General features: G+C 35.4%; 1 protein-coding gene across 1 annotated transcript; it reads left to right on the top strand.

The window, feature by feature from the left end:
* Positions 1-6,044: 6,044 nt before the first annotated feature.
* LOC115709757 (putative Peroxidase 48) lies at positions 6,045-8,673 on the top strand. Its single transcript, XM_030637957.2, has 4 exons — positions 6,045-6,739; positions 7,353-7,550; positions 7,673-7,838; positions 7,924-8,673. Exons 1-4 carry the CDS (start codon positions 6,407-6,409, stop codon positions 8,391-8,393), a joined length of 1,167 nt encoding a protein of 388 aa, XP_030493817.2. The 5' UTR covers positions 6,045-6,406; the 3' UTR covers positions 8,394-8,673.
* Positions 8,674-17,467: the final 8,794 nt, after the last annotated feature.

The following is a 17,467-nucleotide window of genomic DNA, read 5'->3' as shown; positions in this document are numbered from 1 at the left end:
GAAGCTGATCGAACAGATCATCGATCCTAGGCAACGGGTACTTGTTCTTAATCGTCAGCTTGTTTAGTTCCCGATAATCAATACACATTCTGAGGGAACCATCTTTCTTTTTCACAAAAAGAACCGGAGCTCCCCAGGGCGTTACACTGGGTCGAATAAACCCAATATCAAGCATCCCCTGAAGTTGTAACTTAAGCTCCTTGAGTTCTGCTGGAGCCATCCTTTATGGAGCTTTAGAAACAGGTTCGACTCCAGGTGCCAAATCAATTACAAAGTCAATCTCTCGCTGTGGCGGCAATCCCGGCAATTCCTCGGGAAACACATCAAGAAAATCTTTCACCACCCGGACTACCTCAGGCCCAAATGTTTCAGGTCTGCTGGAGTCAAAAACTACCGCTAGAAATCCTACACAACCATTGCATAGTAAATCCCTAGCTCTCAGCACAGAAATAACCGGGATCCGAGACCCCTGAACCGATCCAACATAAACAAATGGATCTTCACCTTCCGGCTGAAAAGTCACCATTTTACGCCTACAATCTATACTGGCTGAATACTTGGATAAAAAATCCATTCCCAGTATAATATCAAACTCAGTTAATTTCAATTCTATAAGGTCAGTACTCAATTCCCTATCTTCGATCCTAATCGGCATAGACCTAATGCGCCTATTAGAGATAACCAATTCCCCGCTAGGCATTAGGGTTCCAAACCCTCTTTCTAAAATATCACAAGGCCTACCCAAAAGATCAATCACTCTTGTAGCCACATATGAACGTGTAGCTCCCGAGTCAAATAATACTGTAAATAACAAGTTGTTGACGGGAAGCTGACCTGTCACAACAGAAGGACTGGCTGCAGCATCAGCTTGGGTAATGGCAAACACACGAGCAGGAACCGGTTTCACCTCGGCTTTCGGCTCCTCTTTCTTTGCCTGGGGGCAATCTTTCTTGAAATGCCCCACCATGCCACACAGGAAGCATGTCTTCCGGTTACACTCTCCCGGATGATGTTTCTTGCACCTTGGACACTCAGGATAAGAGTAACCCTGGCGTCCTCCTCTGCCTTGGTTCCCACGGAACCGCTTACTTTGCCCCAAGCCACCAGAAGCTGGAACAACTTTTCTTTTCTGCTCAGTGGTGGAGTCACCACCATCCCTAAACAGGAGTAGGAATAGTGGGTGTTCCACCAACACTCGGAGTCACCCGGGGCTCCTGAAGAAATTTAACTGCACCCTCGGCTCTCAAAGCCTTCTCAACCATATCTGCATACGTGGTTGCTTCAGTAGTGGTAATAACCAGATCATGCCGGATCTTTGCACTCAAACCCGCTAAATATTTTTCTTTCTTACTGAAGTCCGTGGGCACAATTCCTGCCGCCAACTTAGCCAACCGATCAAACTTCGTTGTGTACTCAGTGGTCGACATTCCCTCGGTCCCGAACTAGATCAGTGAACTCTTTCCGCTTTGCACTGCGGACCGCTTCGTTGTAATACTTGGAGTTAAATAACTCCCTAAATTCTTCCCAGGTCATCAGCGTGACGTCCCGAGTGAGGGTTATCAACTCCCACCACACGAGAGCATCTTCCTGAAACTGGAAAGTGGCGCAGGTCACCCGATCATTTCCAACCACTCCCATAAAGTTAAGAATGCGTTCAATCATTGAAAGCCACTGCTCGGCCTTCATCACATCAGGGCCTCCCAGAAACACTGGAGGTGCCTGTTTCCGAAATCTTTCGTACAACGGTTCCATACGGTTGCCAACAACAGGTTGTTCTGCTGGCACCGCAGGAACTGCAACAGCCTGAACCACTTGAGGAGGCACAGCAGGAGGACCCTGCTGCCTCAATCTTTGGATTTCTTCGTCTTGCTGACGGATTCTATCTTGCATTTCAGCAAATCTTTGCTCCCAGTCAGGAGGAGCTTGAGGTGGATTTACAGGGCGACCACCCTGAGCTCTGCCACGGCCACGGCCGCGACCACGAGGATTTTGAGGATTCCCCTGACCGCCTCCGGTCTCAACCATGCCACCCTGACTTCTTGTATTTCGCGGGGCGTCCATTTAATAGGACTTAGCCTGCGAATCCATAAGCCAGGCAGGTTAGACAGCGATCAAAATTAACACCGCTCTTAATAACTTAAAGGCAACACACTTTCTTTTTTAAGGAAATATATTTAATTTAAATCTAATATGCTTCCTAACATGCTTTCACATCACACTTATTTAAAATACTAAACAAGTACAGGCTTACTGAACCGTGAACCGAGCTTTCTCTGATGAAGATTGTACATGTCATAGCAAGCTTCGGTAGACAAACCTGGCGGTTCTGATACCAAAATTGTAACGCCCTAATGCTAAGGCACGCTACAGTGCTTTTTCAATTATTGTGCAATCTTTGCTAATCAAAGAAATTTCTCGAAAAACGTGTCAATTTAAAATTTTTGCTTTAAATATTAAACTTTGTAATATAATATAATATTTACAGATCCCGGGATCCCGATTTCAAACTTCGTAAAATTTACTTTTTAAACTTTACATTTCAAAATACATAATTCACAGGTCGCACAGCGACTTTCAAAATATAACACCCAGATGTCCCGAGACCGAACACTCCAGGTCGCGCCGCTTGACATGTACAATCTCACCCGAGCTCAGGTTCATTCCTGTTCAGCCTTCGCCTTTCCTTTACCTACACATGGAAGTAGAAACTGTGAGTCAACAGACTCAGTAAGAAATGCATATAACATACCATATAATTTCCGACCTGTAAATAGGCGCCCATACACCTATTTACAGAGCTTAACAGATAAGTATGAACGTTCGATACCAGGGTACAACCACTATACCACATGCACATCGTACCTCACTGTACGAGTGTTGGTAGGGTTTATCCCGATCACTGAGTAACACTGAGTGATGTACCACACACCTTAGCATTTTCCCATGCTTGTGTTGGTATCACTGTATCGTACTCACAATTACAACAATCACTGTACTAATACACTCTATAACTTATTCATACAAGTGTTGGTAGTGTTTAACATAATTCAAGCATGCATATATAAACACATATACACACATTCAGATAATCATATCATACATTATACACAGTTCTTACTTGTTTTCCGAATTCAAGTGTGCTGGCCGACCTGAACGGAATTCACGTGCTAGATGGATGCCCTAATCACAATAATAGTAATACAGATGAGTGACTCGCTAAATCACTTTCCGGGACTTAAAACTTGAAACTAAAAGTTTCCCTATCGATAAACTTCATGGAAATACCCTAAATATCTCAAAATTGGCCAAAACTAGGGTTCTGGAAATTCCCCCAACAGGTAGACCGGTTCCCAACCGGCATCCCGGTTCTGGGTCACCAACCGGTCGACCGGTTGGTACAGGCCACCCAGAACCGGAATTCCGGTTCTACTGCTGGGAACCAAAAATCATCCCCCTTGATTCAATTCAATCCCAAACCTTACCAAACTCTCCAGTATACCTATACAATGCATACACAATGATTTCCAGGCAGTAATTCTCAGAATAAACCATCACAACTCAAGTTGCCATTAATGAACAAAGCTTTGCTCTTAGAACTTAAACTTGTATAAAACCAACAACACACTGTAAAACCAGCTACTAGGAGTTAAAATCAACTCAAAAGAACCCTAAAATTCGAACCCTAAACCTACCTAAACCTAACAGCCACTATATCACAAATTCATTAATTCAAACTAACATAAAACTTGAAAATTCACATATTCAAGGATTCTAGGGTTTACCTTACTTAAATCCTCCTTGATTCCTTGCTAAATCTCAGAAAAACAAGATGAAAACTCTGGTTTAGGTCCTTGGTTTGTCCCAACCGAAAGCAAGAGAGAGAGAGTTCAAGAGATAATCCAATTTTCCAATTTTTCTTCTTTATCTCTTAATTTCTCAAAGGGTTTTTTTTAATTAAATCTTGCTGAAAAGAAATGTGCTAGGTGTCACACACTCATGGCAGCCACCTAATCCACCTTAACAAAAGACTAAAATGCCCTTTAGACTTAAACTAGGGTATTTCTTTGAACGAGGGGTAAAATGGTCAATTTCCATAACCCCGCTCAATCCCGATAATTTATTTTCTCTAAAATATTCTCCACCATGAAATAGGGTTCTAAACTTACCCATGTGATCAATCTAGCCATCCATCGCATTTTCCGTTGTCGCTGAGCAAAAATTACAAAATTAACATATTTCACATATAAGCTAAATAATACCCCTAGAGTTTAATAAAATCTCCGGAATTGAGAAATTATAACTCTAATATTTATTTCTAAATATTGGGGTCCACATTAAAAATTAATTCACAAATAATAATAAAATAATAAAAATTAGTGCTAATTGCCTTTTCTAATCCACATTACTAGAGCGGTCATTACATTAGTAATTGTGGGTCAGGGGTATTAAAATGTCATAGGTTAAATGTGTAGATACCTTAAAAGATATTTCTAATTTATTGAGAGGCTAAATTAAAAATACTTAAAATTAATAACCTAGCTATGAGGTTATATATCGGTAGTGGTCCCTAAGAAACAAGAGCCAATCTAATTTCTTCTTCCTCCATTTAGAGAGAAAATTAGAGAACCCTAAGTCTTGCTTTCTTGGAAGATCATTACCCAAAATCACTACATAGATCACTTCTATTAATGAATTAAGGCACGCTTATTCTATTTGAGTTATTCTCTTTGAATCAACAAATGTTTTATTTAGATCTATACTTATAATAATATGTAATATGTTTGTTTATAAAATTAATCTTCATATTGTATATTTTTATGAGTGATAAATTTTTTTAACAATTGTATGACATGATTTATTTCTTCCATTTCTTTTTCTTTTTATTATTATTTTGTCAAGATGTAAGAAATTTTAATTATTTAATATATATTAAATAATATAATATTAATTTAATAACTTTTAGAGGATGTTTATTATTAGAATATTTTAGAACAAAAAATTCTAAAATTAATGGAAAAAAGATAAAATAAATATTATATTTTTAGGTTATGTGAAAGTATTTTACATCTTTAAAGAATGATATGATTGGAGACTACCTTTTGAATGAAAATAAAAATGATTAATAAGAATAATTAATAATTTTACCCTTTAAATTTTTGACAATATTGATTTTGACCCTTACAATACGGCTTGTTAGGAATCCCCTTGAACTTTTACATATACAGAATTTTAGTCCTTTTGTTAGGTTCTGTCCCATCATTCCGTTTGAAAACTGACGTGTCTTGTAAATTAGCAACTTTGTCCCCTGAACTTTGACAACTATCAAATCATACCTCCTTTGAATAAAAATGAGGAATATTCAACATTTTCTTAGTAAATTTTAAAAAATTAATGTAGATCTTAAGAAAAAATTATTTTGAATAATTAAAAAAATTAAAAAATAAATTAAATTTTAAAACTAATTATGCGATTTAAAAAATTATTTATTTTTTTATAAAAATAATTATTTAGATAGTTTAAGAAAAATATTAAAATTCAATTTTTATAAAAATTAAATTTTACGGGAATAAACTTGAGTATATCTTATTTTTCTCAAAAAAATTAGATTTGTTTAAGTAAACATAATATTTTCTTAGTGTAATTTATAACATCTTTTCAACATAATTTTATATTTTTATTGAATTTTTAATTATTTTTTTTATTTGTTAAGATATGAGTTTATAAATATAAATAAGTTTGATTTTTTTTTTCAAAAAATCTTAGTTTATTTAAATTATTTATTAGATTTTTAATAATTTTGGTTTGATTTTTTAACATACGTATTTATAAATAAAATAAAGTTTAAAAATATTTCATAGGAATGATTTATTTTTTTTAGTAAAATTAATATTTTTTAATTAATTTAATATTTTTGTCAGATTTTTTTAATAATTTTTATTATTTTTTAAAATTAATAGAATAATATAACTGCTTAAAAAAGATTATATTATAATTTTTAAAATTATTTTTTTTTATAAAAGAGGCCAAAATTTTATATTAGTCAAAGTTTAGGGGTAAAAATACTAATTTTTAAGGGTAAAGATAAAAGAACCTAACAGAAGTAGCATAACTATGTAACTGTTATATTATAGAGAGAATTTTTAACAAGTCATATATTTTAGAAGGCAAAATTAAGTAGTGTCGAAAGTTTAAGAGGTAAAAATAGTAATTATTCTAATTTATAATATTCCTCTATGTCCCCTAAATTTTGAATAATTACTAAATGAACAAATAAAGCTGACTAGGGAAGTGAAAAATGTGCGAGAAACAAGTCATATATGGTGTTTGGGGGTTAAAGTAGTATTTTCCCACTCTTTCCCGCGCACTTTCTTTCACGCTCCTCTGCAACTCTCCCTTCAATCGTCTGATGAAGATGAATGTGCATGCTCGCTTGCTTTTATTGATAGGGATTTTCTCACTTCTAATGACCTTTACAATCACAAACCCTAGACGTCATCCTGAGCAAGACAACCCCTCTTTTCTTACCTCTACTCTTTCTTCTTCCTCTGTTTCCATGGCTTCTCTTCAAGATTCCTTCTCAGACCACGGCAGCACTAAGGATCTTCAGTACGATTTCTATCGTGATTCCTGCCCTGATGCTCAGCAGATTGTACGTTCGAAAATGGTCGACGCTTACTCCCAACAAAAGGATATCTCTGCAGCTCTGCTTCGCCTTTTCTTCCACGACTGCTTCGTTCACGTAACACTTCTTTCCTCTTTTGCTTTTTCCTTTTATCGTTTTTATTTTATTTTTTGATTGAATAAATCCAATATTGAACTTAGCTTTGATCTTGAAGTTCTGGCGAATTGCATTCTTGGAGGTTCATTCCTTGCCGACATTGCTGAATTTCCATTCCAGCATTGAAACTTGTTCATTGTTTTCTTTTTTGGGTATTCCTTCATTTCATGTAGGATTTGAATTTTTGTCATACTTTAAATTATTATGATCAATCATACATGCTTGACGTTTTGTTGACTGATATTTATACTGTGTTTAAATGTATATATTATTTATGTCAACAATGCTCGTGTTATTATTCTTGTGTTATTGTCCTTGCGTTGCTCTGTACTTTCTTTGGTCCTGATTGATCATCTATATAATAAGCTTCAATCTCAGTTCATTGTTCCTGCATATCTGCCTAGCTCTCTTCATGTGAGCTCAAATTTTTGGATGTTTTAGGTGATTAAAAGTTATTGTTATAATACAATAATCCAAACTTTGGGTTAAACAGTGTTTGCTGTTTCAATTTATCCTTTTGTGACTGCACATGTTTTGATTTGTTCTTCCTAATAATGGGTTATTCTCACTTTAGGGATGTGATGCTTCAGTCCTTTTGGATGACAGTCATGGTAATAGAAGTTTCTCAATCGAGAAGCAGGCTGTGCCTAACAAAAGCTTGAGAGGATTTGACATTATTGATAGGATAAAGGAGGAAATAGAACGAGTTTGCCCCGGGATTGTCTCTTGTGCAGATATAATCTCTCTTGCCACTAGAGATGGGATTATCCTTGTATGTTGTTCTACCATAGTTCTTTATTAGTCTTATTTTTCTTCTAAACATGCCTTTGTTGGTTAATTTATTACTCTTTTTCGGTTTGTTATAAAATATTTCTTGTTTTATATGGATCACAGGCTGGTGGCCCCTTTTATCCAGTTTTTACAGGTCGAAGAGACAGCATTCGATCTTATTATGAGGACGTATTGAATGAAATTCCAAACCCTGATGATACTATCACTCGAATACTTCATCTCTTTTTACTGAAAGGTTTTAATGAAAGAGAGACAGTTAGTCTTTTAGGTACTACATCGAACTTCATATCCTTTTTCTCTTTTTGTTGAATGAATATTTCATTTGAAAATTTTGGATTTTGGATCATTTGAAGGAGGGCACAACATTGGAAAGATGAGCTGCGAGTTCATTCAAAATCGTCTCTATAACTTTAATGGTACAGGGAAGCCAGACCCCACTATAGCTGCTAATTTCCTTAACAAGATAAGAGTAAAATGTCAAGGAGATAATAACAGCCGAGTTAGAAATGGATTATTTGAAAGCATGGACTCAGGAGCTTCTAACATTCAGGAATTAGCATCTTCACTGCCATCTGGTGAAGGTTTTGACACGCACTACTATGAGAATCTAATGATGGGACAAGGGCTACTCTTTGCTGACCAACAATTGATGGCTGAAGAGAAGACTGCTAGACTGGTTAGAGCTTATGCTTCAGATGATGGATCTACCTTCAGACTAGACTTTGCCGCAGCTATGGTGAAGATGTCAAACCTTGGTGTTCTCACTGGCTCTCAAGGTGAGGTAAGACTGAACTGCTCTTTGTCTCTGTTTAGTTCTAAGTGACAAGTCATGTGTACATTGAATTTAGCCGAAGCCATGGTAATGATGTCTTTCTTAGTGGAAGTTATGTGTATCTTTCCTTTTGTCATATTGGATTGATTACATAGGCAATAAAGAGTTGCCCTGTATTATGATTGTAAGAGCTGCAAAGGTGTAATGGTTTTGCTGGTCTTTATTCTTAGTTTGCTTAAAGATGCAGCTGATTTGCTATACTGCATGGATTCTGTAATGTTGTCAAATTTGATAGCTCAAAAAATTATTCAACTTTACCAAACAATTTAAATGTTCAAATAAGGATTCCTGATTCCTTTCAAGAAAATAAAATAAATAAGTACCCTTAATTTATGAAGGAAAACTAATGGGAGCCTACATGGCTACAAAATATTTATGAAAATAATTTATTTACATAAAGAAATTATAATAATATTTTAAAGTTATTTTTCTACTACATAGTAAACTATTGGTATGGACCCCACATAGAGACGGGCGTGGAAAATTATAACATTATGTAAGGAAGTGTTCTTATTTTACAACTTGTAGAGAAATGATTTTTTTATACTATTTATTATTTATATTTTTTTTATATAATAGAAAAAAATCAATAATTTTTTATTTTGTTTTTTTTTTTTTTAGAATTAGAAGTATAATGCTTAAATATCATGATATATCTATATTAGTTATGTTAAAAAATTTATTTTAAAGTGATGTCGATTTTTTATTTTTATTTTTTATAGGTTGTTAGTATGTAGATTTTGTTGTACAGTGTATTTATATTTTGTTGTATGATATATTATTATTTTTAAATGATATTTATTTTTTATTTTGTTATGTATAATAGTAGTATATAATTTTGTTAGCATAATATAAATATTTTAATGTAGGTATATAACTTTATTGACATGCTACTTATATTTGATTATTATTTTTCTATGTTTTAATTGTATGGTATAATATTTATTTAGTTTCTATTTTATTATATATAATGGTAGTGTTTACTCAAATTTTAACGACGATGACATGTCAAGAGTAACAACACGTGGCACGAAAAATTAGGTTAGAATTAATGAAGAATATGTAAAGCCATGATTGTTGAGTGACCGTTAATCATGATGGGTGGTCAAAACTGTTGTAATGGAAGTCTAACGGTCACCTTTACCCCTAGCTTGGGTAAGGTGGGTGTCTCCAAGAAGGAAAAAAGATGGACTAACACCTTCATAAGTGGGATAAACAATCACCACACACCTACAAGCTAAATTAGTTTAGGGGTAGATGACACTACCCCCACCATAGACATAATGACATTCTCAAAGGTAGATGAGGACATCCACACAACAACATGACTACTCACATCGTAGAAGGGGTCTCGGGAGGTCACCTCGAGATGACAATTGATACCCTCCTCATGTAGGGTCTCGGGGGTGTTACCCCTAAGTGTTAGCTTCTATCCTCAAAGGTGGTTAACGATCGTGTCACACCCTCGAGTGATCCTCATCGTCAGTGGCTATTTCAAATATTCAAATCTCATAAGAAGCTAGCGAGATATTATCACAAAAATTAAACTTCAACCACCTCAGAAAACCAAGGAGATGGTTGAGATAGCTCCGCGTTGATCGCAATTCCTGAAGCGAGAAGCACCGACCTTTTCTCTATATAAGGGGTCACCCATGACCTGGGAAAGAGATCCACAATTTTGAGCACTTAGAGAAAAATACTATCTTTTTCTTTGCATTCAAGAGCCTGTTCTTGACTTTTGCAACTCTGATTAATAAAATACAAGGGGAGTAGGCTATTACCGACATCTAGGGACGAATCTCTTTAAATTCTGGTGTCTTTCTTTACATTTATTGCAAATTTCAGTATCATTATTTACATTTATTGTTAAGATTTTGGTTTAAATCTCATTTATTACGACTCCACATCGGTTGGCTAAAAATCACGTCAACATTTTTGTGCTTTCATTGAGAGCTTTAACCAAAATTTTGAAGTTTTTACCAGAAAAAGGTGTTCACTAGAAGATCTCAAGAGCAATTGCATGAGGAGATGGATAATGCCCAACAAGTCCATCAGCAAGCAATCTCGCTAGAAATAATGGAGAGCGACCCTACGTCCTGGTAATGGTGGTGCAACTACCACTAACAATGCTGCCTAGACTACTGCAGGTCGTGGGACCACTAGCCAAACTACCATTGTTGGGCAAACAACAGCTGGGTATACCACCAATGCCACTACCACTTGGGGTTGCGCTAGTGACGACGCCACCAGAAGGGGCAATACTTGTAACGCCCTCACTATTAGGCACGTTACCCAAGATAATTAAGAAATCCTAATCCCCTAGACGGGATTACTAAACAGAAAAGCGCGGGAAATTTAAACTTTAAATTATAATAGAATGAAAATAAACACTTGTAATAACTTTAACTTTATAACCAAAATTACATGTTTCGGGATCCCAAAAATATTTTACAAAATGTTATTACAAGTCTTTTCCCAATAGCCGACCTAAGCGGCAAAACAAAGTTAAGGAAAATCATCACTGGTAGACCCCAACCCGCTTGGTCTAGTATGGCCCAAACATGTACAATCATCGTCTAGCTCCCACACTCATGGCTGATTAGAAACAAATTTACCCTTTCCTGCACAGTAGAGCACCCGTGAGCTAAGTCCAGCAAGACAGTATAATTATCAATAATCATAATTAACACATCACATAAATATTAATACCATTTCATATTTGTCTGTATAACACAGATCCGCGTGTTACACTCACACGCCTATTTATGTCTATATAGCATAGACCTACATGTTACGCTCACACGTCTATTTATAATAAGGCCTTAGAACAGTTCATCTCGGTTCTAGTTACCGAGTCCAACTTGATTATGCCTTGAACACATAACCCTTAATTTCAATATATATCTATATACATCATGGCATAACAATTACATATTAACAATTTACTAGGGTAAAAACCCTAAGCCAGTAAATCGCTCACTTTAGAGTAATAAATCTAATCCCAGTTTTTAGTTTCTCATATATATCGTATTCCATATAAGCGCTATTGCGCATATCTCTATGTGCTAACTACTGTCTTACTTGATGTCCTACAAATATGGAGATTCCAAATCCCCGGGTGCTCCTGACCAAGCACCAGTAATCCTAGTCACAAACCCGAGATACACAAGTATAGGGTTAACCCCTAAATCCATTTCAACAAATTATAAAATTGGCATTTAAATTCTAGATATTCACATAGAGCTCAGAACGAGCTTTCCAACGATATAATGAACGTCCCAAACGGAGTCCCGAGTCAAAAGTTATGACCAAAATGCATCCAAAAACACAAATTTTCATGCTAAATCAGCCCACAATCATAGTAAACTTTCCCCTAGCATAAACCAAATAATTAGAGAGGAATTACACCTAATTCACTCTCCAACAACACCAAAAACCAGCAACATAAAAATGAGCATTCAACAATAAATTTCAGCCCTTAAACTCATCCATTTCAACCCAATTCACAACCAAAACTTAAAACCATCAAATAGATTTTCCAATAAATATACAAAGAGCTTAAAACACAATTCATGCATTAAAAATCTAATGGTAAAAACCCCCCAAAATTCAGATTATACAACATTCAAAGCAAAGCTCAAAACTTGAGCATAAACCACCAAAACTTCAAGCTCAAGAACTTGAACTTCAAGCAAGGATTAACCTCTTTTTCCAGCAACCGAAACAACAAATAAATCTAGGATTCAAACATGAAAAACACCCTAGAATCTCATCCAAAGCTCATCAAAACATAATCCATTACAAAGGCAAACAATTTAAACCCCAACTCATCAAGATTGACACTAAATTTATCCACATGCATACAAAACATTCACAACCTATTTTCATGCTCTTCAACAATAAAACTCAGCAACAAATTTCAAAATTAAAAGTAGCAAAAAGACTACCTCAAGCTCCAAGTAATGATCAAGCTTTAACTCCTTCCAATTTCAAGCTTGAACACCAAGCAAATCACCAAATATTTAACCAAAATACAAAGAGGGATAGAGAGAGGGAATGGGTCACTTTTGAGGAGAAAGAACCAGAAAAACAATGCCTCTTAGTTTAATTAAAATGCTTTTTGTTGAATTATAACTCAAATAAGCAAAGTTACCAAAATGCCCTTAAGCCACATAACTCTCATATAAACATTTCAAAGGTAAATTAGTCATTTCCAACATAAATCTCCTCAAATAAAATTCAAATTATTCACATATAATTAAAATGCCAATAAATAATCCCATAATTGTATTTCAGTCCCGAACCCGATTCGACCCGAAATATCCAGTTCTAACTATACCGCACCAACTTGTCAAAGCACACCTGAAAAATACAACACATGCATACTACATAATAATATAGTTCTATAAGCACGTTTTTAAATTAATTTTACTGTTTTAACCTTCTCGAGTTAAAATTACTAAAATGTCCCTGGCTCACCTACAGGGTCTTAACAAGTCATATCTCAAATAAATTTCCACATATAAAATTATATAATAATATGATTTCACAATAATACACAATTAACTAGTTAGGGTTTTACTAATCCATTCTGTTACTCCTAGGGTATTACAATACTAGAAACTTTGTCCCACCTAATGACGGCACGATCCAAACTCAAACTGGTTGGGGCCCTGGCATCTTTAGACCATGGAATGAACCCCATGTGGATATCGAAGGAATTGACCCAGAGATGGATCAACACCAAGAGCAAACTCAAACTCGAGCGGCCCTAACTAAAAGTCTCGCTAACCAAAGGAGAGAGTTCCAATTTTGGTTGGATGATCTTGCTCGAGAAATGAGGAGGCGCCAAGACGACCAAGATTGTCGCACTCAAGAAGTTACTGACTTAATTCGAAGCTATTTCAGCTAAAACACTCAAGGGTTGGGTACTGATGCCCACAACCAACAAAAACCTTAAGACCACCAAACCTATCCAAAGGAAGTCCATACCCCAAGAAACCAATGGAAGAGGGTGCTCTACGAACCTAAAGAACGCCCAAAGAACTAAGAGAGGGCTAGGAGTCACCCCTCCAATAGGGTTCCCAACAACAATAATTTATCGCTCCCTACGGATGAATAAATCCTACTCAGTCATTATGTGGGATGAGATGACTCCCATAATGTTTGTCTCAGACAGAGCGGCATGGGAAACTCTAGAAACAACAATGGTGACTGTGATAGAAACAGTGGAAGGATAGCCCAACACAGGGAGTGGCAGCCCCGCAACCAACCACGAGAGGGCAATGATCACCCGAGAAACAGTAGGCCTAGGGGGGGAAACGAAGACCTTGAGGTCAATAGTGATTATCATTCTAACTACCCTGACGGTCATGGCAATGAAAAATTTGAAAGTCAGGCCAACGACCAACAAAATCTTGGGTTGGGGGGTTACCAAACCAAAGGGTCGTATGCCCTTTATAGGCAACATCAACTTGAAAATCCGCCCAAAGGGGTAGAGATGGCTAAATACCTCCCCTGGTCAATGGAAGGGCTTACAGTCAAAATGCAGGAGGAAGGCCAAGATCTGGGTCAGTCTTTGAACTTGTAAGTGTTGGATATTTATTTTATCAGGATCTTAGATCTACTCACAAGTATGTTGTTTAAACACCCTAAATATGAACTTTCTAAAACGATAAATTAAACACATATAAAGTTAAGAAAACCTTACATTGATGCAGCAGAATTAATGTCTCCTTCTGCTCAGATCTCTAACCCTCATATCCTTTCTGTAGCAGAGTATAATCAAGATCTGAGCCCGAATGTCCTTCTTCTTCAAGTTTGATCCTTCACAGTCTTCCAATCTATGATTGAGTTACTGCTTGCTGTGTGTGGGCACTTACTCTCTCACTAGGGTTCGAAATTGATGAAGGGAAAAGAGAAGAGGGATTTCGGCCAGGTATAGAAAGTGGGGAAGGCTCAGTTTTTCTGAAGAGAGAAATTTCTATCAGAAAACTAATGAAAAGCTTGTATTTTGACTGAGCCATCACTTTCTATTTATAGGCAACTACTAGGTTTAGGTTAGGAATTATTTGGCATTAAATTAATGAAAAAATCAATTTGAAACTCCACAATAAGTGGCCGGCCATGGTGTTGTAGTGGGCCCCACTTGATTTTGCAGTTTTATCAAATTTTATTTCTATTTTCTCAAAAATGCCGATTTTCCAATTCTAACCTTTTAAATGCCAAAACTAATTATTTAATAACTAAAATAGATTATTAAATAATATTTTCATTTAATTTAATTATTAATTAGACATATAAAATCCATTAATAAATAAATAAACCTAGAAACTCTTTTCTTTACAATTTCACCCCTGCTTAGTGAAAATTCATAAAATTAGACATAGTCTAACTTTAGAATTATAATTGATCAATCACGAATCAATTAATGAGTCTTACAAGCAGAATGTTCTCAACTAGAATGGGGACCATGGATCTATATGCTGAGCTTCCAATAAGTGAACCAAATTTACAAAGTAAATTCCTACTTATTAATTCTTCGTTGAATCCACTCTTAGAACTTAGAATTGCACTCTCAGACTTATGTAGAGCATATTATATGTTTCACGATATCAATATGCTATCTCATTTAACCATTGTTATAATCTTATTGTGATTTAAAGATCCTCTATATAGATGATCTACATCGAGATGGGATTTCTTTACCGTTCTCACCCCTCAATGTATTTTGCCCCTTAAAACACTTAGCTACCTGTAAATGGTGTTTAGTGATCTAATAATTAGTCAGTTAAACAAGAGCTCATCCATTTACTTCTATTTGCTAAGCTCGAAGGGAATCATCACTTGACTTCTATTCACCAGTAGAAGCTATAGATTCCATATTTATGTTCAGCACTCCCACTCAATCATACTATCATGTTCCCAAAATATACGTATCACCCTGACCCAAAACTAGGCTTAACTAATAAATCAAAGAACATGAATAGCACTCCTGGGTTGAGCCTAAGCATATCAGGATTTAGATTCTTTTAATCTTAAGATCAACTACTGATATTGACTTGGAAAGATATATATAACGGTAAGTTTGTAATATCTTAACTTAGTTGCATTATCGGTCCAGTCCAATGTATACTCCATACATTCGAAACTAGTATACTTTACTAATGTCCTGGAAAGAACATAACACTTACTCCAAGTGTATGTACACATCATCGCTGATTATTATATTAGTGTAAACCCAATAACACTGGTGAAACAGGGACCAAGTCTTTTGATTCATATGATCACAATCACATTCCACTGTGTTGACGATACTATAATTGTGAATAAACATATGATCTGGATTTAACTGATTTTGTGTGTGTGAATGTAATAAACATATTTAAACCATTAGCATGTAAAATTCATACAAACATCAATCACTTCAAATTTCTTATATTGATAACTAATCAGATTGTAAAGAGTTTTATTTAGGGCATAAAATCCAACAGTAAGCCACCAAGGGGTGGAGACCTTCGGAATGCCCTCAACAAGAATAGGGACAATTGTGGATTAAACATAGTAAATCCACTTGAGTTGGTTCAAGGAAGCCAAACTAATGCAAACGTTAATATTGTCTAACCCCAAGCAACCACAAATCTGGTGATCCAGGCTCGGTTGGATGAGTTAACCCGATCGGTCAAAGATCTTATTGCATTAAAACTCATTGACTTAGAACTAGAAAGAAGGAGGGGCTCTGCTTTCTCACAAACGATCAATGACCTCCCCTTTCCAACAAAATTCAAAATACCTACTTGCAGTACACAGGTAAAGAAGACCCCCTAACTCATGTTGAAAACTTCAAAATTTAAATGGACCTTTAACAAATCAGGGATGACCTCAGATGTCGAATCTTCCCTGCAACCTTCACGGACATGGTGCAACATGTTGGGTTTTGTGCCCTAAATAAAACATATTTCAATATTATCAGATTTACTTATTAATAAAAAATCAAAATCTTATTTTATGTTGCATGGTTCACATGATTTATTTCATGATTATGTTTAATGTATAAATTCTATTAAGTCCAGAACATATATAAATATATATATTTTTTTCATGATCATAGTGTCGTCAGCACAGTGGAATATAATCATGATTATATGTTCAAAAGTTTAATTCTCATAATTTGTCAGTTCACTAGATTTAGAATGACATGATAATCAGCGATAAGGTATACTTACTCTTTGAATAAGTGTTATGTCCTTTCGAGGACATTGACAAAGTTTACCAGTATCGGATGTATGGAGTATACATTGGAAGGGACCGATATTGATCTTAGATAAGATATCATAAACTTACTGTTATATCTCTCTAAGTCAATATCAATGATTGATCTTAGGTCTATGGATCTTAATCCTGATATTGTTAGGTTCAGCTTAGTTGTATTATTTATGTTCTTAGAGGTGTTCGTGGAAGCTAACTTTTGGTTCTAGCTGATAATTACATCTTGGAAATATGGTAGTTCAATTGAGTGGGAGCGCTGATCATAGATGTGGAATCTATAGCTTCTATAGGTATTTAGAAGTGAAACGATAATTTCCTTTTAGCTTTGCTTGATAGAGATAAATGAGTGAGATCTCATTTAAGTAATTATATTCGTTTACTGAAATATCATTTATAGGTAGCTAAGTGTTTTGAAGATAAAATACATTGAAGGGAAGAATGGTAAACTTGTCCCTATACAGTGTAGATCATCTATAGAGGATCCTTGACTATTAGGATTGTAACAATAGATAATCATAGCATATCTATATCGTGGTACATTTAGAGCGTTCTATATAATTGAGAGTGCTATTCAATTCCAAATCTATAGTGTCGCAAGGCGGAATTAATAAGTTGAAAATTTACTTGGTGAATTCTAGATCTACTTATTGAAAGTTCAGTTATATAGGCCCATGGTCCCCTCACTAGTTGAGATAATACTGCTTCCAGACTCAGTTAATTGATTTTAATTAATCAATTATAATTCTAAAATTAGACTATGTCTTATCTATGAATTTTCACTAAGCAAGGACTTAATT

Source organism: Cannabis sativa, chromosome 3, assembly GCF_029168945.1.
Source record: "Cannabis sativa cultivar Pink pepper isolate KNU-18-1 chromosome 3, ASM2916894v1, whole genome shotgun sequence".
NCBI classification, from domain to species: Eukaryota; Viridiplantae; Streptophyta; class Magnoliopsida; order Rosales; family Cannabaceae; genus Cannabis; species Cannabis sativa.
This window is presented reverse-complemented; position numbering and strand designations above follow the sequence as displayed.

Excerpts from the sequence above, each read along its gene's own strand:
- LOC115709757 (XM_030637957.2), top strand. The coding sequence starts at position 6,407 with ATGAAGATGAATGTGCATGCTCGCTTGCTTTTATTGATAGGGATTTTC. Across the intron at positions 6,740-7,352 it reads TCCACGACTGCTTCGTTCAC|GGATGTGATGCTTCAGTCCT; the intron begins GTAACACTTCTT and ends TTCTCACTTTAG. Across the intron at positions 7,551-7,672 it reads CTAGAGATGGGATTATCCTT|GCTGGTGGCCCCTTTTATCC; the intron begins GTATGTTGTTCT and ends TATGGATCACAG.